The sequence below is a fragment of the Canis lupus genome, chromosome 23, assembly GCF_048164855.1.
Source record: "Canis lupus baileyi chromosome 23, mCanLup2.hap1, whole genome shotgun sequence".
NCBI classification, from domain to species: domain Eukaryota; kingdom Metazoa; phylum Chordata; class Mammalia; order Carnivora; family Canidae; genus Canis; species Canis lupus.
The window spans coordinates 17,611,584-17,635,664 of NC_132860.1; the positions used below are offsets into that span (position 1 = coordinate 17,611,584).

The following is a 24,081-nucleotide window of genomic DNA, read 5'->3' on the forward strand; positions in this document are numbered from 1 at the left end:
TTATGGAGTTACATTAGATGTTCTCCAGAGTCCTTTCTAGTTCTCGAATTTTATTAGTCTCTAAAGCATTCTGAATAGTAACATTGGTTTATATACCTTACTTTTTTGTCTATCTAAATTCTCTTAGTAACTCATTCTGGCAGCTTCATCACAACTACTAAGTCAGATTGATTGCCTGCAGAACGCTTGCTTGCCATGATCTCTGACTATTGTTGTACATCTTTCCCTTGCCTGGAGTATCCTCTGTCTACCTTTCATTGTAACCATGGCTTCCTAGTTTTCATGGTCTGCTCTTGTCTCACCACTTCCTCCAAACTTTCACAGAGTAAATGACTCTTGAGAGCAGCCAAAGGCCTCAACGGAATGAGATGCTGACCTAAGTAATTTCTCCTTCCACCCCTGTTAGGCCATTTAATTTGCTTGAGTGTGCTTTTTTTTTTTTTTAATATTTTATTTATTTATTCATGAGAAAGAGAGAGACAGAGAGGTAGAGACACAGGCAGAGGGAGGAGCAGACTCCATGCAGGTTGCCTAACGTGGGACTCGATTCCGATCTCCAAGATCACGCCCCGGGTCAAAGGCGGCACTAAACTGCTGAGCCACCCAGGCTGCCCTTGAATGCGCTTTTAAAGAAAAATAGCATTTGCTCCTGGGAAAGGGATCCTTGTTTTCATTTAACCTAGGGCAGTCTACCAGTCTGAAGATTTAAGAGGCTTTGAGAGGCTACTTACCTTGTGTATTGTCTTGTCCCCACTCCCGTCAAATAGGCCTGTTAGAAGGAAAGGTATATTTACCTTTGTTTGACAATCTTTCTGAATCTTGGACTAAAATAGGTGAAGTCATAGTTTTGTATGTTTGTCTTCTTTAGTGAATCTGTTAGTTTCCAGAAGGAAAAAATCCTATATTTTACCCTTTAAAAAAAAAAAATCATCCATCTATTTACCCTTCTTTCCCATATACATATTTTTCCTGTTAATATTCTTCTCTCTACTTCAAATGGATACACCCACACAGTTCTCTCTATGATACACTAAATTAATTTACTGGGGGAAATGGATTAGAGTTATATAATTTGAGAACTAGAAGGAGGCCAAAGGTCATTTTGTTTTTCCATCTGATAGTAGAGATGAAAAGACTGAAGCTCAGGAGTTTTACTGACTTGTTCCAAATCACACTGTCAGCAGAGCTAGGACTAAAGTCTGAGTGACCTGACTTGAACATTTGGTTCATGTTTTGTGAGTTAGGGAAGTGTTTGTAGACTTTCTGATCATCTGAAATTCTCTGAGTGCAAGAATTCTCCGTATGAAGCCTGGAAAATGAGAAGGTCTCTCCCAATTGCAGAAATGACTTTTCCCATGAAGAAATCAGGCCCCAAATCATCACGGAGAGACCACCAAACCATCAAAAGACTTGACTGATTCTGTAATTCTAGAATAGAGGTGAAACCCAGCAAAAATGTAAAAGATTTTGTTTTAATAATAGCATGTATTTTAGATGCTTTTTGGTTTGCAAATTGTATGAAATTGTCACAGTTTTCTAATTTAGCATATTTTGGAGTTGATGTTTTGCCATTTGATTCTTTTTCCAAGTTGGTAGCTTTTGAAGTAGAGCGAATTAAAGTTGAAGAAAATAACCCATTGAAGATAATAAAGCATGTCAGAGAACTGGCTGAGCAACTATTCAAAAATGTAAGTAAATATATTTTAGATAGTCATTAATTTAATTTAATTTTTTAAACGATTTATTTGAGAGAGCACATGTGTGTGCACAAATTGGGAGTGGGGCAGAGGGAGAGAATCTTTCAAGCAGCTTCCCCACTAAGCATGGAGCCCAGCTGGGGGCCTGATCCTAGGACCCATGAAATCATGACCTGAGTCAAAAATCAAGTGAGGTGCTTAGCCAACTGAGCCACTCAGGCATCCCAGATAGTTAATTTTAAAAGTATGTAATTATCTTATTTAAAAAACTAAGAAGCTTCATCTTTCTAGTAATAATCTTTTTGTTCCGACTTAAAACTTTTCGGATTATAAGTTACAAGATATTACAGTTCAAAGTGATTTTCCTGTCAATCAGCTATGCTACAAAGATAGCTTAATCATGGTTTTGCAGTCTGCTATGTGCCCTTATTGTGACTTTCATTTAGGTCTCTGTGTTCTTAAGAGCATACTGCTCATTTTTAAGATGTAAAGATTAGACTCATTGGAGACCAGAACTAGAATTGACTGATATGCTCTGCTTTAGTGTGGTGCAGTGATTGTCATCTGGATCAGGAAAATTGTTTGAGTTGTATTGTTTTGAGCAGATAGAGAGTAAAAAGCTGAAAGAAAGAAAACCAATTATTAAGTGACCACAGAAACTCAAGGATGGAAATATTCCTTGTATAGAAGAAATGCAGTAAGTTATAAAGATTGAGATGTGATAAAGTGTGAAGTAATCGTTTGGATGCCAAGACAGAAAAGAACCTAAGGTGATAAGGAGATTATGTACATGCAAAAAAATGGTTTTTGGCTAATGATTATTAGTCATACTTCCTATGTGTGAAGCCACCCAGAGTTGAAACTTTTACTAAGAGAATGGAAAGTATGGTATTCCAGGGGAAAGTTAAGGGAAGATGCATTTTTCAGGAAATATATTTAAGAAGGATTTGGGGTTGGTTATCCTAGTATTGTTTAAATTAATTATTTGAATAGATGGACCTTTTGGACATGGGGTCATCAGTCAGTGCTTTGTCACATTCATGTGAAATCTGAGACACAATTGAATAAAAACAGAAATTCTAAATTGTGTTTGTTTCATATTATTCAATTATTTATATATTTTATTTCTGAAGTTATTTTAAAATCTATCCCTTTAACTAATACTCTATGCTCCACATATAACTATGTCCAGTATAAATCTATTTCTTGATTAATATGCTGAAACTTAAAAAAAAAGTTCTGTGAGAAGGAAAATGTGCGTTCTGTACTGGTCTTTGCCATTTATGATGGCTGTGTAGAACTAATGTATTGCATGACCACGTGAGAAATTTCTGTTGACTTCTTGTAATAGTGATGAATATTGAGTGTTTAGCACAGTGTACCAAACATGGGAGTAAGCACTTTTATATGCATCATCTGTAATCTTCATAACCACAGGTTAAGATAGGTGTCATTATCCCCATTTTACTGAGGATAATTGACTCAGGATCGTATGGCTATGAAGTGATTGAATCCATATTTTAAATTCAGAAACTTCCATCTGTCCAATTCCTAAGCCTATTTTCTTTCTCTCCATTAGGCTGGCTCATCTCCAACTGGAAAAATAGTGATACTTCCAATGACAGACTTTATACTTCATTCTTTATAAAGCACTTTATCATACTTTTGCATTTGATCTTGTAAATAACCCTGTGAGATAAATAGGGCAGATGTTAATAGGTGAGGAAATCAGAGGTAGAAAGTTTTTGTCTTGTCCAGTAGGAGTGATTTACTGATAGATTTAAAAAAATAGCGAAACATCCAATGGGAATCAGTGTTTGAGATTTTGGGACTGATCCCTTGAATAACTGTATATTTATTTCTTAGATCTTTATAAGATTATTCTGAGCTGTAAAATTTTATAGCCTTTAAGTGACCAGAGCTGGGGTTTTGACACAGATTTGTGCCTGTTATATGACTAAGTACATCGCATATGTAAAGTACTGTGCCAAGCCACTCTGATGCAAAAACAAAGTAATTTCCTTTCTTGCCATCCTGGAACTTAAGTTTTGTGATAGCTTATACTACATACTACTAATATGTAATACTACATATTACATAGCTTACACTAAACTGACACAAAACTGAAAACTGAAATAAATAATAGTTATATATTCTTTTTTTTCTCTTTAAATAGACACGTTATTATATCCATAGGTGATAAAAATCCCAGAACTACTGTTAGGCACATATATGTAAACCCTGCTGAATATTTAATGTTATTGAGCTTGTGCAACCCCAGCATGGTTTTTTTTTTTTTTTAAGATTTTATTTATTTATTCATAGAGACAGAGAGAGAGAGGCAGAGACACAGGCAGAGGGAGAAGCAGGCATCATACAGAGAGCCTGACATGGGACTCCATCCAGGGTCTCCAGGATCACGCCCTGCACTGCAGGCGGCGCTAAACCGCTGCGCCACCAGGGCTGCCCCCCCCCCCCCCCCCCCCAGCATGGTTTTGAGGCCAGTGACCTCTTTCTGTCTTCCTGTCTGGGTGAAACCCAGTCTTGCTGGGCATGATTTTCTGTCCTTGCTTCTAGCATCTTCCTTTCATTCAACAAATGCAGTTATTTCACCATGTTCTTTTCTAGATTGAAGTCTAATTTGGTATCTGTTTGGACTTTGATTACTTCATCCATTACTTGTTCTAACTGATGTAGTTCAAGGTTTGTTTTCTGATTTTCTGCTCTGAGGGCTGAAAATCTCTCTTCTCCAAAATAATATCTTTTTTTCACATTAGTAGCCTAAGACATTATTTGCTGAGCGGCAGTCTCCTGCTGCATCTTGGTGACCATATATCCTTGTAGATGATATCCACGTTGGTGTCTATGATATTTTTTTTTTAAGATTTTATTTATTTATTCATGAGAGACACACAGAGAGACTGAGAGAGAGGCAGAGACACAAGCAGAGGGAGAAGCAGGCTCCATGCAGGGAGCCTGATGTGGGACTTGATCCCGGGACTCCAGGATCATACCCTGCGCCGAAGGCAGGCGCTAAACTGCTGAGCCACCCGGGGATTCCCTGGTGTCTATGATCTTGACCAACACAGCCAGTGATTTTTGCTTGCTGGGTTGTGAACCCATTTTCTTCAAGTAAACACACTAAGGCATGGGTATCAAAAGTAGAGCTTCTTGTTCCCAAAAGAGGTGAAATCTCTCATTTTGTGCTCCAGATCTCTCTTGAAGGAAGACACTCAGCTGTGGCACAGACAGAGGATCCTGATGTCCCTCAAGGGGCCCTGCCTGGATGCAGGGGAAGGGATGGAGGTTCCCGGGCACCAGCATTCCTGGTGGACAGGAGGCTGGCCCAGGAAAGGCAGAGCAGTTAAAAATTATACCTTCCTAAAGATAAATGTAAAACATAAACAACACCTATCCTTTAAAAACAACACTTTTAAAGTGATCACCATGAGGGACTGTATTACTAGGTAAGAGAAGTATATTGCCCTTCATTTATTAACCCTTATTGGGCATTCCTCCCCATCAGTCTTATTATATTCCATTTAGTTTAATCACTTCCATTTTTTCAGTATGTATTTATAGGCATCTGCTAGTGTGAGGCATTTTCTAGGTATACAATTCCTCTAATATCCTTCAAAAGAAATACATGTACCTGATCAGTAAGAGTTTCAGAATATCCCCTGGATTGTCATCAGACTTTCTGAGATTCCTTCTGGTTGTAAGATTCTAAATTCTGCAAGTTTCCAACATTCCTGAAGTGAATACATTACAAAGTTAAAAAGCAGAGCATGATGGTAAAGTTACTTTTTTGGGTCATGCAGGAAGTCTAGGGGAAGGAGGGAGGATGATCTCAAAGCAAGGAAAATAATCCAGATGGTTCTATTTTTAACTAGTCAGGGATTTTTTTTTTTTTATCACATTCTAAAATTCCCTTTTGGTAAGCAAGAATCAACCATATAATTTGACTGTTTCCTTATTATTGGGTTAGAATTGAGACCTGGTGATTCCACTTAGATGTTTGTAAATACTTTGTTGCAGTGAAGTCTGGTATGTGTACCTAGTCTCTGTGCTTTGCTTATCTTCGAAGTACTCAAAAGGAACCTTAATTTCTCAGTTTCTTCTCACCACTCCTTTATATTGCTTTTTAGTGAGTCAGAATATGAATGATATGAGTTGGATGAATTGTAACTCATTTTGGGTGCTCTTTTAACTTTCTGGAGTTTCCTAATAACTAAGGAAAGAATTTGGTGACTTAAGTAGAGGAGGGGAATGGTAAGTGGACATGAAGGAGAAGGAAGGAAATAACTCCATTTGAGACAAGTTGTGTTAAGCATTGGCAAGTTTTATACCATGAAGATTATCTGTCATTTATTATACAGCTTTTCTTTCCATTCTCAGTTGATAGTACTGGGTCTGGGTCTGCATGAGTTGGCTTTCAGACTCCTCTTGTCTATATGATAGCACATTTATGTACTTACTAGCTTTGTCTCTGTGATTTTCGTACACACTTATAAAGGACCACTAGCTATGCACAAAATGAGAATGTTAAGATAGGCCAAGATAAGAACTTTATAAAACCTCCATTCCAAGGCATCAAGAAATCAGTTGGACATGTATTTTACAGTTTTACAAAGAACAGTTTTTCTAACTTGCTTTGTATATGTAATAGTACGTAAGTATTTGCTAGACTGTAATTTGACAGTTTTCTTAAAATTTAAAGGAAAAATGAGAAGACTTGAGGTTTCTTGTAGAATAATATGAGATTTCTATTTGTGCTGTAAGAATATTTTTTTTGCCCAGGATTGCAATGAATAGATTTTGAAATCCTAATGGGAGAACAAAGCCCACGTACAGGAATAGCCTTTGTAAGTCCCATAAGATCTATACCCTTTACATTGCCACATAAAGTTAAATTCACTACCAAGCAAATTTAATCTACACTGATGATATTAGTACTCTTTGCTAACTGTAAATAAAAGGATTTTGTTATTGTTATAGGAAGGAAGTAAAATACTGTGATTATCTTTAGTCTTAAAAAGTCAAAACATAAACCACTTACTTAGATTTTTGTGATGAAGTCCCTAACCCAAACATAAAAATCACACTTTTCCCCTTATTTGTTTAAGTCACATTTGCTGTGATACAATTTACATATAGTAAGATTTACTTTTTTTAACGTACTGTAGATTTTGACAAATGATCTTGAAATGAAAGTATTCAAAGAAATGAAATGAAACTATACAACCATCACCATTACAACAAGGACAGAAAATTTTTGTCACCCTTCAGAATTCCTTAATTTGTTATAATCACTTCCTCCTACCACCTCAAGCTCTTAGTAACTGATCTGTTTTCTGTCTCTGAAGTTTTTGCCTTTTCTGTAATGTCAGTATGTAGCTTTTGAGTTTGGTTTCTTTCACTTAGCATATGCCTTTCAGATTCCTCTTTGTTGCTGCATATATCAGTTGTTTATTTCTTTTCATTGTTGAGTGTTATTCCATTGTATGGATGTATCAAATTTGTGTTTATCCATTAGCTAACTGTAGGGCAATTTTGGCAATTATGAACATATGCAGAACATAAATGAACATAAATTTTCATTTTTCTTGGGTAAATATTTAGAAGTAGGATGCTGGGATATATGGTTAACAAAATATTGATTTTATAAGAAAACTAATAACTGCCAGACCGTTTTCCCAAACATCTATACCATTTTGCATTCCCACCAGCCATATATGAGTTCCATTTGTTCCACATCTTTACTAACATTTGGTATCATTGTTTTTTTGTTTTATTTTGTTTTTAGCCATTCTTATAAGTGTGTGGTATCTTAGAGTTTTAATTTGCATGTCAGCAGGTGAGTGAAAGTATAGGTCCCTTACCTAGTCATTACATGATCCCTCAGCACTTGCGAAGAGTATTTGTCTTAAAATACTCCATCTCGAATCATGAATTAGAGCAGTGGTTCTCAACAGGGGCAACCCCTCTCCTCTAGAAATTTGGTGTATGTCTGGAGACATTTCTCTTTGTCACAGCTGGAGAGGATGTGCTACTGGTGTCTAGTACACGGAAGCCAGGAATGCTTCTAAATATCTTAAAATATACAAGACATTCACTATCCCTCCCACCCCAAAAAAGAATTATCTAGGTCGAAATGTTAATAATGCCATGGTACAGAAACCCTAGATTAGGGCAACCATCACATTAGATATTAAAGTCATATACCAAATTTAGTTGTATTAAGGATGCAACGTTAATTCAGTAGGATGATCATTAAAGGTCCTGTGAGGATGGAAAATTGAAAATGTTTCCTTGCATCAGTATTGTATTCATAGCTAGACAAAGCCCAGTTACATTTTGTCAGTGTTCAATGACTTTGTCCAGTAATAGTATTGATTTCAGCTATGTTTGAAAAAATTTGTATAACATGATATTTCATACAACTCTATGAATAATTGGTGCACATTAAATGATTTTTTTAGAGATTTTATTTATTCATGAGAGACACAAAGAGAGGCAGAGACATAGGCAGAAGGAGAAGCAGCCTCCTCACAGGAAGCCCGATGTGGAACTTGATCCCAGAACCCCAGGATCACGCCCTGAGCCAAAGATAGATGCTCAACCACTGAGCCACCCAGGCGTCCCAGTGCACATTAAATAATTATTAAATACCTAAATTAATACGGGGAACTTGGTAGCTGCAAACAAGGTCACATTCATTTGTCATGCACTGCTAAGACCAACATGTGGAAAGAAATATTTTCCCCAATGTTGCCTACTTGGGATTCCCAGTAGAGTTTGGGGCTTTTGTTTTATTTTGTTTGCTTTGCTTTTATTTGAAGTGCATTCTCAGCCTTGTTTTCCTTAAGCCCTAGGCATATTCTCATTTGGCTTGCCCCCCCGCAAAAAAAAAGAAATAAAAGAAAAATCCATGTTTCCAAACCAGATGGTATGTGTGTCATTCTTTCAAGTCTGAGAAAAATCACTGTACTTCCCATTACTATCATATATTCTCAAAGCAGGATTACAGAGCCTATTTCTTGAAAATCATTACTAATTTTAAAATTCCCTCTAAACAATAGTGCATTTTGCTGGCTTTTTGGGGCAGTTTATCTTGGTTGCCTTGGACAGAATTGTTACCGTGTTCACCATAAGTGTTTAGTTGCCCGAATTCTTGGCTAGTAATTTATAATTTCATTTCTGTACAATCAAAGATGAAAATTTGGCAGCTGCTTTATTTTATTGAAAATAATGAATTTCCTTGTTTCCACAAAGATATTCAACAACAAAATCGGGCTGTGGTTTTTAATGAGCTCAGGAATCTTCAAGGGACTTGCCCAAATGCAGTTGAAACTCCAAGTAAGAACAGATGTTTCTAAGAATATGCAGAGTTCAGTGTGAGCCTTAAACTTCTCATTTTTTGTCTTCTAAAAAGTCATTATGTGACCAAGTTGTCTATAAGGTAGCAAATGTTTATTTATATTTACCACACTGTCCGTTAGAGGGCAGCAGTATACAGACACAGTGACCAGAAAACCAAGTATTAGTGTTTCAGGAGCATGAGCCATTTTTGCTTTTGCATCTTTTAAACACAAATTGAATATAATTTAGTAATTTTATCCCATAATCTGAATTTTTATGTAGACTATCCATACAACTACAATAAGCCTCATCTTTGAACTTTGTTTTAAAATGATTAAAAAATGCTTTTTAGTCTTAATTGTGTATAGATTTGGTTTATAATATTTCAAATCACTTATGAGAAGAAAAACAGTATTAGCAACTAATGGCAATGTCTTTTCTTTAATAAGTGATTCCTGTTTTAACTCTTACTGACTACAGTTATTGTTGTTGTTAAAATATAAGTAGCTGGTGATATGACAAGAATCTTGGGAAAACAACATGATTTAAGTTTTAGAGGCATGGTGTCATACCAAAGAATATGTAATGAATAAGTATTTTTCAAATGAATGTACTCTAAATGTTTGAAAAAAGCTTTCATATTTATTCTGTGTGTGCGTGCGTGTGTGTGTGTGTGTGTGTGTTATAAAAGGCTTCCTCTAACAACTCATTTTGTCCTCACAAGAACCTTATGAAGTAGATTCTGTAGAATTATCTAGATTACAGATGAGGAAACTAAAACACAAGTGGTGAGTGAATTGACACTGCAATTGACACTGCATGTGACACTGTCACATGACTGGTAAGTGGCTAAGCTGGAATTTGACCCAGAGATCTGACATCAAAAGACCATGCACTAAAAATACCTTGTTGTACTACTCTTTCATTGAATTGTCTGATCTTTCCTCTGAATTGTAGTGCCACCTGTGTTACATTTTTACACATAGTCCTGTTTTGGGCTCTTTATTCCATTAGCCTTTTTAACCCTTACTCATACCAGTTGCCATATTATATTAATCATTACAGGTTTATATAAATTTTAATATCTAGGAAGTTTGACTTTTCCATTTACTCTTCTTCAGAATTATCTGGACTATTTTGGAATCTCTATTCTTCCTTACAAAATTTAAGATGAACCTATCACATTGCAGGATTTTTACTAGAAATAATATATGTATCCTTAATTTTCTAAATAACCTTAAGTCTTAGAACAAGACTGAAGAATATATACATTAAGAGAGATGGATAAAATATAGTTAGAAAAGATACTAGCATCACTAAGTTTTATTTTCTACCTTTATTTTCCATGTTTTAAAATTTGTTACAATGAATATTATTTACATCATGGAAAATAAAGTTTTAAATTTTATTATAAAGAAAATAAATGTAAATAGAATCAGAAGTAATGAAGAATGTATTTTATTTTTTAAAAAAGATTTTATTTATTTATATAACAAAGAGAGAGAGAGAACACAAGCAGGGGGAGCAGCAGGCAGAGGCAGAGGGAGAAGTAGGCCTCCTGCTGAGCTGGGAGCCCAATATGGGGCTCAGTCCCTGGACTCTGGAATCATGACCTAATCCAAAGGCAGACGCTTAACCAACTGAGCCACCCAGGTGCCTCTGAATAATGTACTTTAAATGATTCTGATTCAGACCCTCAAAATCCACATGAATTACCTTTCTAGCCTGAAAAAAACTACCAACAAGTTTTAGAAAACTGGTATTTGTAACTTTAAGAAGATATCTTAGCTATTGTGTCTGAAGAACAGAGAAAAACAAACATACTTTTGAAAAGGACAGTTTCAGAAACTATAGACCAGTGAGGTTGGTGTTAATCTAGGCATAATTTTAGAACAGTTTTTTCAGCATATAGTGTAGAAAGTAGTGATCATGAAGACTTGGAGAGATATTTATTTATCTATCTATCTATCTATCTATCTATCTATTTATTTATTTATTTATTTTCCCCTGCCTTTACTAAAAATACAAAGGGAAAATACAAAGTAATGAAGGTTACTTTGGCAAGAACAAGTTTTATATCTGACTTCACCTTCTTGGGAACCTTGTAAGAGAAGCCTAAGTATATTACTTAGGCAAAGTTACGTACCAAGCATTACATAATGAGTAGAACAAAAACTAGAACCCAGGCTTTTTTATACTTAAAAGAGTATTAATTCCATTGTGTTGCTGAGATATGCTACCTGTATCATCTACCTTGACCCAACCGTTTCTTTATCTGGGTCTAGGCCAAATAACCATAAAGAATTGTGGGGAACAGCTCTAGTAGGTGATGACAGATGTCCATTTTAACTGTATGAAGAACATACACAGTAGTGTTGAGCTTAATCTACAATATGAATAACAGGTTCAGGGGGAAAGAGAATTTCCTGGTTGCAAAGAATAATGGTGGTAAAGCAGCTTCCCTAGATAGACAATGTTATTAAAGGATGGATTCCATTCTGCCTTAGTATTTGAAATATAATCCTACTTAACTGAGTGGCTGGATAAAAATTGACACCAGCCTTAAGGGTCTATGTAAATATTAACTGACACATTTAATTCAATTATTGCAAGCCTAGTAAGTGTTCAACATTATGTCCAACTCTTTGGAAAACAGTAGAAAGTAGTTTACAGTGCCTGCTATGTGCCAGGCAGTTTCTGGATACAACAGGTATACAGCAGAAAACAAAAAATATTTTTTGATTGGCTGAAATGTGGGCCCTCGCAGAGCTTCATTTTAGTAAGAGAAGGGTAGACAATAAACAAGTAAAATTTGTAGTATATGAAAAAGTGGTAAGTACTAAGGAAAAAATATAAGAGGAAAAAGGAGTGTGTTAGGGGGTATAGTTTAGGTAGGGTGGCCAAGAAAGGTGGCATTTGAGCAAAGAAATACAGGAAGGAATAGAGGTTACTATTCAAATTGTAGGGAGATGGGCAGAAGGAATGTTTAAGTGCAAAGGCCTTGAGGGGAGAACAAGAAGGTCTCCATGGCTAGAGCAAAATGAAGAATAGAGTCTTCATGTAAATTATTTTGTAAATTATTTTAGGAACTTTGGATTTTACTCTCAGATGAAGAGCTAGTTTGAATAGAGTATGTGATGAATGAGTAGAGTAGGTGATGGTTTGACATATTTTTAAGATCATTCTGCAGTGTTAAGGATAGAGTAAGGGAAGGAGCAAGGGTGGAAGCAGAGAGACTGTTCTGTGGTAATATAGAGATGTTGACATGAACCACAGTGTTGTTGAAAAGTGGTCAAGTTATGGACATATTTGAAAGGCAAAGTCTGAAAGATTTATAGAAGAATGGATAATTAGGTATTAGAGAAGGGCATTAAAGATGTCTATAAGCTTTTCACCTGAGTAGAAAAATAAATATGCCTTTTACTGAAGTGGGGAAGACTATAGAAAGCAGATTTGGAAGAGTAAGTGCTCCATTTTGGACATATATTTAAGATGTTATTTTAAATCCAAAAAGAAATACTATGTGTGGATAGTTGAATATTTGGGTATGGCATTCAAGAGAAAACTCAGTGGGGGATAAAAATTTATGATCATTGGCATTTTTATGGTTTAAATACTGAGAATGGAAGCTGTCACCAAGGAAGTAAGTAGAAATAGAAAAGAGGCCCAAAGTCTGAACCCTGGGCTCAGATAATAATTCTGAGTAGACAGGTGAAAAGTAGACAAAGATATAGCAAGAAGACCTAGAAACCAAGTGTGAAAGTGTTCATGGAAAAGGAATAAGAGTGATCAGCTGTATCAGATGCTATTGATAGGTCATATAAGAAGTAAGATTCTGGTTCTCTTTATGGCATGTATCTGAATTATGTATAATCACTCATCTGTCTGATTTCAGTTTGTGGCCCTCTGAGCTCCCACTCTCTAGCTGGCAGTCTACCATTGTTATTTTAACTTCTGGTTAATTATACCTGTTTGATGTTGCAGGAGAATCCCAACCCTCATATGGCATTCCAGAAAGTTCCACGTCCAACAGAAGGATCCCACTTGCGAGTACATATTCTTCCTTTCCCAAAGATTAATGAAACTCGGGTACAGGAATTAATACAGGAAAATCTTGCTAAGAACCAGAATGCACCTCCTGCTTCACGAGTGGAAAAGAAATGTGTTGTGCCAGCAGGTCCACCTGTTGGTATGTATTTATCTGGGAGTTTTTTTGTTTTGTTTTAGAAGTAAACCTTTTATCAAGATATAAGACACAAAATTGAAAGTGTACCACTTAACAAATCTTTACAAAGTAAACAAACTTGCGTGACCAGAATTGGAGCATTGTCAACATTCAGAAATATCATTCCATTCACTGTCTCTCACAAACAGTAACCATTAACCCAGAAAAGAAAAATCGTTTCTTTTTTAAAAAACAGCCATATTGAGATAGAAGTCACACACCACAAAACTCGCTCTTTAATACTCACAATTCCCTGATTTTTAGCATATCCCAGAGTTGTGCACTCATTTTCACTAATTTCAGAATGCTTTCATTATGCCAAATAGACATACCCCATACCCATTAGCAGTCACTCCCCATTATCCCCCAAAACCAGCCCTTCCCTAGCATTAGGCAATAATCTTTCTATCTTTATAGATTTACCTATTCTAACATTTTATATACATGGAGTTATACAGTGTGTGATCTTTTGTAACTGGCTTCTTTCACTTAGCATATTTTCAAGGTTCATCTTTCTGGCATGTGTTAGTACTCCATTGCTTTTTATGGCTGAATAATATTCTATTGTATAGATATGTGTGTGTGTATGTATATGTATACATATGTGTGTGTGTATATATATATATTTTTTTAACTTTATTTTTTAATTTTTATTTATTTATGATAGTCACACACACACAGAGAGAGAGAGAGAGAGAGGCAGAGACATAGGCAGAGGGAGAAGCAGGCTCCATGCACCGGGAGCCCGATGTGGGATTCGATCCCGGGTCTCCAGGATCGCGCCCTGGGCCAAAAGCAGGCGCCAAACCGCTGTGCAACCCAGGGATCCCCCTTTTTTTTTTTTTTTTTTTTTTTTTTTTTTTTTTTTTTTACATTTTGTTACCTGTTCACCAATTGGTGGATAGTTGGGTTGTTTCTCCTTTTTGGTTACCATTTTAAGAATGCTGCTGTGAGCATTCATGTGTAAGTTTTTGTATGTATATATGTTTTCAATTCTCTCAGGTATATACATGGGTGTGGAATTGCTGGGTCATATGGTAAACCTATGTTTAATGTTTTGAGGAACTGCCAGAGAGTTTTCCAAAACAGCCGCATCATTTTACATTCCAACCAGCAATGTATGGACATTCTGATTTCTCCATATGCACTAATGTTGTAGAGCATCCTTTTATGTACTCACTTACCATTTTTATATCTTCTTTGGAGAAATATGTATTTAGATCCTTTATTCATTCTTAATTGGGCTACTTGCCTTTTATTATTAATTCATAAGAGTCCTATATATATTTTGTATACAAGTCCCTTATCAGATAATATAATTTGCAAATATTTTTTCCCATCCTATGGGTTGTCTTTCTTTATCTTCTTTTTTAGCTATTGAGAGAGTTGTGTTCAGGTCTCTGGTTATAATAGTAAAATTGCCTATATCTCATTTTAATTCTATCCATATTTTTCTTCATATATTTTGAAGATGATTTATTGGATGCAGATATATTTATAAATATTATAGCATCCTGGTGATTTATCGTTTTATCATTATGAAATGTTCTTGTCTCGTTCTTGTCTCTAGTAATGCTCCTTGCCTTAAAGTATACTTTGATGTTTATATAGCTATACCAAGATTTCCTTTCTTAATGTTTGTATGGTTTATCTTCTTTTATTCTTTTATTTTCAAACTTTCTAGGGCATTTTATTTTATTTTATTTTATTTTATTTTTGGGCCTTATATTTTATGAATGCTTCTTATAAACAGCATGTGGTTGGGTTTTTTTTTAAAACAGTCTATCTTAGTATACTACTTCTATTATTGAATAATATTACTTATATTTATATAAATGTAATTACTGATATACTAATGGCTTTAATGTAGTTTACTGGGTTGGTTTTTTTCTATTTAATCTTCCTGCTTCATGTTTCCTCCTGCTTTCTTCCTTTCTTTTGGATTAATAAACTATTTTTTTAATTAAAAAAAATTTTATTTGAATTCAGTTTGCCAACATAGAGTATAAAACCTAGTGCTCAGGGAATCCCTGGGTTGCTCAGCGGTTTAGCGCCTGCATTTGGCCCAGGGCGTGATCCTGGAGACCCGGGATCGAGTCCCACGTCAGGCTCCCGGCATGGAGCCTGCTTCTCCCTCCTCCTGTGTCTCTGCCTCTCTCTCTCTCTCTCTCTCTCTCTCTCTCTCTCTATGTCTACCAAAAATAAATAAATAAATCTTAAAAAAAAAAACCCTAGTGCTCATCTCATCATGTGCCCTCCTTAATGCCTGTCACCCAGTTACCCATCCCCCCACACCTAATAAACTATTTTTCTTATTCCATAATTTATCTCTGTTAACTTGTTTATATGTATGTTTATTGTTGTTTTAGAGGTTTACCTAGAGGCCATAGCACACATCTACTTTTGTCAGTTCGGCTTTCACCAGAAACTTTGCTGGTCAGCTTAGCCATCTGCCAGAGTCAACCCTGAGTTCTCAGCCTCCTGTGTATACCCAGTATTGGCAAATCTTCTGGGGGAAAAAGTAGATGTGTGTGTTAACTCACCTCTCTAGCTTCTTTTCCCTTCTCTGGAATTTTAGGTTCTCCAGTCCTTCTGCTTCTATAGGAATTTGATATATTTAAGAAGATCATTTTGCATTTACTCTGACTTTTGTAATTTTTCTTGGTAGGAATTTTGGTTTGCTACAAACTATTCCATCATACCTTAGAAGTGAGTGTAATTTTATTACCAATGGATAACAATATAGTCATTGTATATTTATGTAGGAATGTTAATTTGCCATTCTTTTCCTTTTTTTAAATTTAAATTCAATTTGCCAACATAGAGTATAACACCCAGTGTTCATCTCATCATGTGCCCTCTTAATGCCTGTCACCCAGTTACCCTATCCACCTATCCACCTCCCCTTCTGCAACCCTTTGTTTGTTTTCAAAGTTTTTGCCATTATTTTCTTAAGAATTAATAGCTTTTACTTAAGTGTTGATTGGACTTTAACATAGAGAGGGGATGGAGAAGGTAGACAAGTTAGGGTAAATAGTTATCTTTTGAAGGAGTTAGGTAACTTTAATATTCATAAGCTAGCTGAGTACTTTCTTTAAATACCTACGTGAAGAGATGAGAAATTGTTTAAATTTAATTTACTTGAATTGTAGCCTTGTCTCAATATTATCTTTGTATAGTCTCTTTACTTTCCTCATTTTCAACCCATGTCAAATTCTTTCTTTAGATATATGTGGAGTATCTCATTGCAATCAGTGAGAGAGGTACACATAACTTAGTATTTAGCCCTGTGTATAAAATATGAATGAATGAATGAATGAATGAATGAATGAGCCTATGTCCAACTTTCTGGTTCATTTGGGTTGATCAGAATCAGGATTTCCTTTGTACTAAAATTAAAAATTTGAATGTTTCATTTTACATGACACTCATTTAATATGACTGTAAAATTGCTCTGTATGAGGCATTCACATTTTGAGAGGTTAATTAGTTTCTACCCATTCTTTAGAGGAGCCAGACTAATGAGGATTGGCTAGAACTAGCATTGGAAAGCCAAAGCTTTAGAAAGGAAACCCTGGTAAGTCAAGTACCCATAAACCAGAGTTGTCATCAGATGTTAGAAAGTGAGTATTAGAATGCCACAGCTGGGGATTTGGCTGATCTGAATATCAGTAACTCCAAGTGAAGAACTTTCTTCTGGGAGTGAACTAAGTCATAGTCTTAAATAATTCCCAGATGGTAAAAGACTTGCTACCAGAAAATCTGTTTTGTTTTTTTTTTAATAGCTTGCCCTAAAGAAAATTTAAAATACCGAAGAGATTTTAGAATTAAAAGTTTATAAACACAGGTTAAAGATGTTGCTCAATAAAGTGTGTGGTATTATTTGGATACTCTAAGAAGTTTCTTACTCTAAATATAGATAGATTTCTAGTTCAGCCTATTCCACTGACTTACATGTGTGGGAAGCACCAGAGCACACAATTAAGAATGAACATTTTATACAGAAGTCATGTGAGATAATATATTTAACTATCATGATAATGCAGAATATATCAGTGTTGCATGATTAAAAACAATATGAAGAAAACTGGTAAAATTTGAGTTCTGTTGTCTAGTTAATTATATGGTGCCAGTTGATTGCCTGATTCTGATAAAGCATTATAGTTAGGTAAGATGTCACCATTGAGGGTAAGCTGAATGATGAGTACATGAATCTTCTCTGTGCTATTTTGTAACTTTTTGTGAGCTTAAAATTATTCAAAATAAAGTTTTAAAAATGATTTAAAGGATATAAGATTTTGTAGTAATGAAATGAAAAGGATGCTAATAAATAAGAGATGATACTCTTTCTTCTTAGATATGAAGGAAGTGAAGGGATTATACCTTTAGATTCCAAGAGCAGCCATAAAATAAGAGATCTTAAAGAAAAAGCAGAATCAGACCTATAAATGTAGAGAACAAGGAGGGGTTTGGGTAAAATGAGTGAAGGGGAGTGGGAGATAGAGACTTCCAGTTATGAAATGAATAAATTACAAGAATAAAAGACATAGCATAGGGGCATCTCAGTGGTTTAGTTGGGTGAGTGTCTGCCTTTGGCTCAGATCATAATCCCAGGGTCCTGGGATGGAGCCCCCTATCAGGCTCCCTGCTCAGGGAGGATCTTGCTTCGCCCTCTCCTCTGTCCACCCCACCTTCTGCTCACTCATGCTCTCATGCGCTCTCTCTCGCTCTCGCTCTCTCTTATAAATAAAATCTAAAAAAAAAAAAAAAAAAAGATATAATAAAGAATTCAATGATATTATAATAGCTAGACAGATGGTAGCTACACTTGTGGTAAACAAAGCATAATGTATTAACTTGTCAAATCACTAGGTTGTACACCTGAAACTAATGTAGCATTGTGTGTTAACTACACTCAAATAAAAAGAAAAAAATACATAAAGAGTCTTTCTTTTTTAGCTTAGAATTATTGATACTACATGTTTTGTACCAATGATTTGGTAAAGTTCTTGGTGAAATTATACTTTTATTTAACTAACACTACTTTTATTTATATCCTTCTAATACTCTTTTAATAAGAAATTTATTCTAATTTTAGGCTATATATTAGTCTAGAATTATTCAATCTTATGGTAAAGGTGACTGGTACGTAGTTCATAGGACTAAAAAACTACTCCCAAGTTTATATAGTAATTCATAGGCCATAACCATTTCTCTTTTTGTATAGTGCTTTCTCAAGCCCCCATTACTCATATTTGTAGAATCTGATTTTTTTGTGGTATATAGTTTTTCTTTGGTAATGTCTTAGAAATATCAGCTTCTTTTTTTGTTAGTAGTCCTCTCACGTATAAGTATTAGCCACTTTTGTCATGATACTGTACCCCAAACACTTATCATTTTGTTTACAATTGAAGTTAAAAGTAGATGTTTACTTTTTCACAATCTTACTGTGCATTATGAATTAATTTGCATAATAGTTTAGTTTGTCATTGGAATCTATCCGTGAAATTATCCTTAAAGGCTGTTGACTAACCTGACACTTCAAAACCTAAATATGTAATCAAAGCCATGAAATAGAATACCTTCGATGCTATGCAACCATAAATTCTAAATGTTGGTCATGTAAATAGGTACAACCATATAAACTGTAAACAGTAATATTTCCTTTGCTTTTGTAATTGCTGAAGAAGTTTAATTTGTGTTGTCTTTATATTCTTCTCCTAGTTTCGATAATGGATAAAGTGACAACAGTTTTCAACAGTGCACAGAGATTGGAAGTTGTTAGAAACTGCATCTCATTCATATTTGAGAATAAAACATTGGAGACTGAAAAGGTAATAAAATGCCTTCTTTCCCAAGTAAGCATTCATCATTTCCTTTTCAGATTTACATGTTTAGCGTGCAGAATGATCTCTCCTCTAATTACATCTCTATTCCTTATCAAGTGTCCTTTCATTGTTTTGATCATTTTATTTTATTTTTTTAAAGATTTTTTAATTTTATTTCAGAAGGAAAGAGCAGAGTGAAGGAGAGAGTACAAGTTGAGGGGAGGGATGGAGGGAAAGGGAGAAGCAGACTCCCCACTGAGCAGGAAGCCTCATGTGGGGCTCCATCCCAGAGTTCTGGGATCATGACCTGAGCTGAAGGCAGCCGCTTAACTGACTGAGACACCAGCTGCCCCTGATTTGATCATTTTAAATGAATTATGTCTAAGATTTAAAATCTTAGCCAAGCATAGATAGATACATGGCTACCGGAAAAATATAGTGATTTTTTCCTTAAACATTTAAACATTGTTCTTTAAATCCTACTTTGACATATTACTTAGAAATTTAACATTTTAAATATAATTTTATTTATTGCAAAGAATCTAGTCAGAGTAAGAAATGAATTATAAAAAAAGTGGTATTCAACTAAATGTGCCTCATTAAAGCATATTTTCTTGCCTTCTTTAAGAAAACATGTTAAATATAATATAACCTTTTTATATTAGTGACTCATTATAGCTCTGAATATCTATTACGAGGGACTAAACCATGAAAAGAGTAACATCCCCCTTACACTTAGGGTAAATGACCCCAAGCCTTTTTAGGTTTTGACTTTTTTGGTTTCCATTTTGTCTTAGGCTTAAAGTGTTAAGACTTCCTTTTGTTTTCTTGCTTTCAGGTTTTACATCCTGTTTCTTGTACCTGCCTATAACAATATTATTATGCTCTCCTACACTCAGACTTCTTCCTTTCCTTCTTATTTGCTCCTCCAATCTGTATTTTTTAGGTTTACAAGGTTAAATAAGCTTGTTATTATTTTATATAAAGTATATTAACTAAGCTCTAAATGGTGAACTGGAAGAGACATTCTTCTGGGTGATGAAGTGAAAGAATTTTAATGCATAAATCTAGACATTTGTATTTGTTGATCTGAGTCTTTTTTCTTTCTTTAATATGATAATGAAGTGAGATGAGGAGATGTAGAAATCTCTAGTCATAAATTAAAATTGACTAGTGATTAAATAACTGACCAATTTAAAAGTATAAAATTACCTGTGTTTCTTGTCATTTTAATTTTTCTTTCTGTTCTTGCCACAGAGATGTGGCCAGTTATTGAAAGAAGGCGTCTAAGTGTCATGAATGTTTTGGTGACCAAAGTTTTGTTGAGTTTTTTTTTAAAGTGAAGTTAATGTTTTTTTTTAACTTATAGTATAAATCAGTCTTATTTTTCATGCTGGCTTACAAATAAAAATAACTATAAACCTATCTATTTTATAATTATTCTTAATAGCAAATCAACACTTTTCTGTAAGTTTAATTCTAATATCTTTGTTAAGGTTTATTGGGTACACTTGAATTTTTAGTGTGATTGAAAGTTGTTATTTTCCATTGAGACCTTTTGTTCACTTCTACTCTCTTGTCCTCAGACCCTTCCAGCTGCACTGAGAGCCCTTAAAGGAAAGGCAGCAAGACAGTGTCTCACTGATGAGCTGGGATTACATGTCCAGCAAAACCGGGCTATATTAGACCATCAACAGTTTGACTATATAATAAGGATGATGAACTGTACTCTACAGGTAATTTTTAGTTCTTTCAGATTATTTCTAATATTTGAGAATGCTTTTTATTTTCCCAGGAGATTCTGTAATTACTGATATGTCAAGTTCTTAAGCCTTCCGTACATAGTGAATAGAATAAAGAATCAATATCCATAACATTTCTGTCAGAAACATTTATTACTTGTCATAAATAATGAGTTTTCATACTATCTTTGTATGCTCTTGAAGAATACTTTAAGCCAACAAATAGGTAAAAATAGGTTATTTTGTTCTTGAAGCAAGCCTTCTGAAAATGAAAAGTTGTCTTTAAAACAGTTTTATGTTACATAATGTTAGATTATTTAATAATTAAAAAAAAAACAAAAAAAGATTATTTAATTACTTAATTTTTCATTTCATTCAGTTTTTAGTGGTACTATTAAGAGAGATGATAATGAATGATGGATAATCCAAATTATAAATGAATTACTCAATTATATAATTGCTAAGCACCATACATATAAATAAGGTAAAAAAATACTTCTAGTTGGCGTCAAAATATATATGTTATCTTACAGAAATAAACTTCCCATAGAATAATGAAGACAGTTTAGGAGAAGCAAATAATAAGATTTCCCCATCCTCTCTCACATGTTAGATACTGACATTGGCATCATATTGTTTATAGGTGATACAGAAATTATTTCTCAAACATTTTGCACAGGAGAAAAAAATGTAATTAAATAATTAAGAATTCAAAGACTATCTGTGGGACTCTGAAGTAAACAAAGTGCATGTTAAATTCTGTTAGATTGGAGAATGAGAATTACTAGGTATAATTAATAATGAAATTTCTGGATGAAAGAAGGCCTAGATAAATGGAAAGATACACCATGTCCATGGATTGGAAGACTTGATATTGTAAAAATATCATTTCTTCCCAAAATAATCAATAGAGGCAATGCAATTTCCATCAGAATTCTAACTAGAAGAGCAAAAGCCTAAGAATTACCAACACAGTCCTAAAACAGCAACAACAAACTTGGGAATTGGTCCTGTTAGATACCAAAAATTAGTTTAAAAGAAGACATACCAAAAAAATAAATAAAAAATAAAAATAAAAGAAAACATACAAATGGCCAAAAGGTACAGGAAAATGTATTCAACATCACTAATCATTAGAGAAATACAAATCAAAATCACCGTATCACTTCACATTTGTTAGAAAGGCTATTCTCAAAAAGATAGAAGATAAGAAGGGTTAAGAAGGATGTGGAAAAAAGGGAACCCTTGTGCACTGTTGGTAAGAATGTAAATTGATACAGACACCATGAAAAACACAAAAGTAAAACCAGAGCAAGCATATTAATTCCAACAATCCCACTTCTGAGTATGTCAGAGGAAAACAGGTATTGAAAGTTATCTGCACCCCCCATGTTTACTGCAGCATTTTTAACAATAGCCAAGATGAGAAAACAGTGTGTCTATCAACAGATGGATAGAAAAAGAAGATGTGGTATATAAAAGCAAGGAAATTATTTAGCCACGAGAAAGAAGGAAGTCCTGCCATTTACAATAACATGGATAGCTGTTGAAGGCATCATGATAAGTGAAATAAGTCAGACAGAGAAAAATAAATAACATGGCATAACTGATATGTAGAATCTTTAGCTGTTGAAGGCATCATGATAAGTGAAATAAGTCAGACAGAGAAAAATAAATAACATGGCATAACTGATATGTAGAATCTTTAAAAAAAAAAAAAAAAAAAAAAAAAAAAAAAAAAGGTCAAACTCTTAGAAACAGAGAATAGAAAAGTGGTTGCCAGGGCATGATGAATGGAGGAAATAGAAGTTGGTAAGAAAAAAAAAAAAGAAGTTGGTAAGAGATGCAAATTTTTACCTATTTGTTGACCAAGGCCTAGGGACCTAATATAAAATGTGGTGACTATAGTTGATAAAACTGTATTACATACTTGAAATTTGCTAAGAGAGTACAACTTAAATATTTGCATCAAACAATAACAAAACATAAATATGGGACTCCTTTTACAATGTATGCAAATGTCAAATCACCACGATGTACACTTGAAATATTTTACCATTTTATTTATCAATTATACCTCAATAAAACTTAAAACAATTTTTAATTAAGACTGTAGAAATCAAAGACAGTATGGTATCGGCACAATCATAAACAGATTGACCAAAAGAACAGAATATAGAACAGAGTTCGTAAACGGATGTTGATAGATAATAAACAGAGGTACACATATATGGGAATGTGATTTATGACAAAACTGACATTTCAGATCAGTGACAGAAGAATGAAAAATTTAATAAATTGCTGAGAAAATTAGGTGGCCATGTGTACAAAAAAAATGTACAGATACCTTACTGGTGTTTGTATATCACACTATATACTAAAAACAGTTTATGAGGATTAAATATTTAAATATGAATAGACAACCTATACAATTTTTCAAACAAGCTTTAAAGGAGATATCCTTGACATTGGGATAGGAATAGATTTGTTACACAAGTCACAAATAGCGCTGATCTTAAAAGAAAAGATTGATAAATTTGGCCACATTAAAATTAAGAACTTCTCTTCATCAAAAAAAAACAAAAAAAAAAAACCATGAAGATAGTGAAAATGCAAGCCTCAGAGTGAGAGATGTTTGCAAAGCATATAACTGCTGACAGATTAGAGCTCAGATTATAAAAACTCTTACAAATCAATAAGAAAAAGGCAGCAAATTTTTAATGAGCTATAGACTCTAAAAAGTATAAAAGTATCTCAGAATAAAGGAAACCCACTTGGTCAGTAAGAGAGGCTACTCCTTCATCACAGTTCTGGAAAGAGAAGATATGTGCAGCTAAGTTGATCAGAGCCCAGGTGAACCCATCAGAGTTGTGGTGGAGCTGTAACCCCATGAAATGTGAACAAGAAATAAACATTTTTTTCTTATAAGCCACTAAGATATTGAGGTTAAATTATCTAGAAAAAAGATCTATGTCAATAATTGACGAAGTGTAAAATAATTAATTAATTAATTAATTAAAAATATCTTGTTTATTTATTCATGAGAGACACAGAGAGAGAGAGAGAGGCAGAGACACAGGCAGAGGGAGAAGCAGGCCCCACGCAGGGAGCCCAATGCGTGACTTGATCCTGGGACTCCAGGATCACACCCTGGGCCAAAGGCAGGCGCTAAACCACTGAGCCACCCAGGGATCATGTAAATGTGTAAGTTTAAATCATTATGCTAG

The 24,081-nt window shown here is 34.5% G+C and overlaps 1 protein-coding gene, 1 long non-coding RNA gene and 1 pseudogene across 4 annotated transcripts in view; 1 reads left to right on the forward strand and 2 right to left on the reverse strand.

Annotated features, from left to right (window-relative positions):
* The window catches only part of LOC140614807 (uncharacterized), a 57,572-nt gene extending 52,163 nt beyond the window's left edge, over positions 1-5,409 (reverse strand). The window contains exons 1-2 of the long non-coding RNA XR_012015575.1: positions 5,350-5,409; positions 732-769 (exon numbers count right to left, since the gene is read on the reverse strand). This is a non-coding gene — a long non-coding RNA (uncharacterized lncRNA). The remainder of the gene's footprint in view (positions 1-731; positions 770-5,349) is intronic.
* The window catches only part of SBF2 (SET binding factor 2), a 453,884-nt gene that overhangs the window by 257,503 nt on the left and 172,300 nt on the right, over positions 1-24,081 (forward strand). For all 3 annotated transcript variants that reach the window (XM_072794105.1, XM_072794106.1, XM_072794107.1), the window contains exons 13-16: positions 1,590-1,688; positions 13,044-13,248; positions 19,009-19,118; positions 20,699-20,848. In XM_072794105.1, coding sequence (XP_072650206.1) covers positions 1,590-1,688; positions 13,044-13,248; positions 19,009-19,118; positions 20,699-20,848 — 564 coding nt within the window. The remainder of the gene's footprint in view (positions 1-1,589; positions 1,689-13,043; positions 13,249-19,008; positions 19,119-20,698; positions 20,849-24,081) is intronic.
* Positions 3,882-5,258, reverse strand: LOC140614581 (mitochondrial calcium uniporter regulator 1-like; annotated as a pseudogene).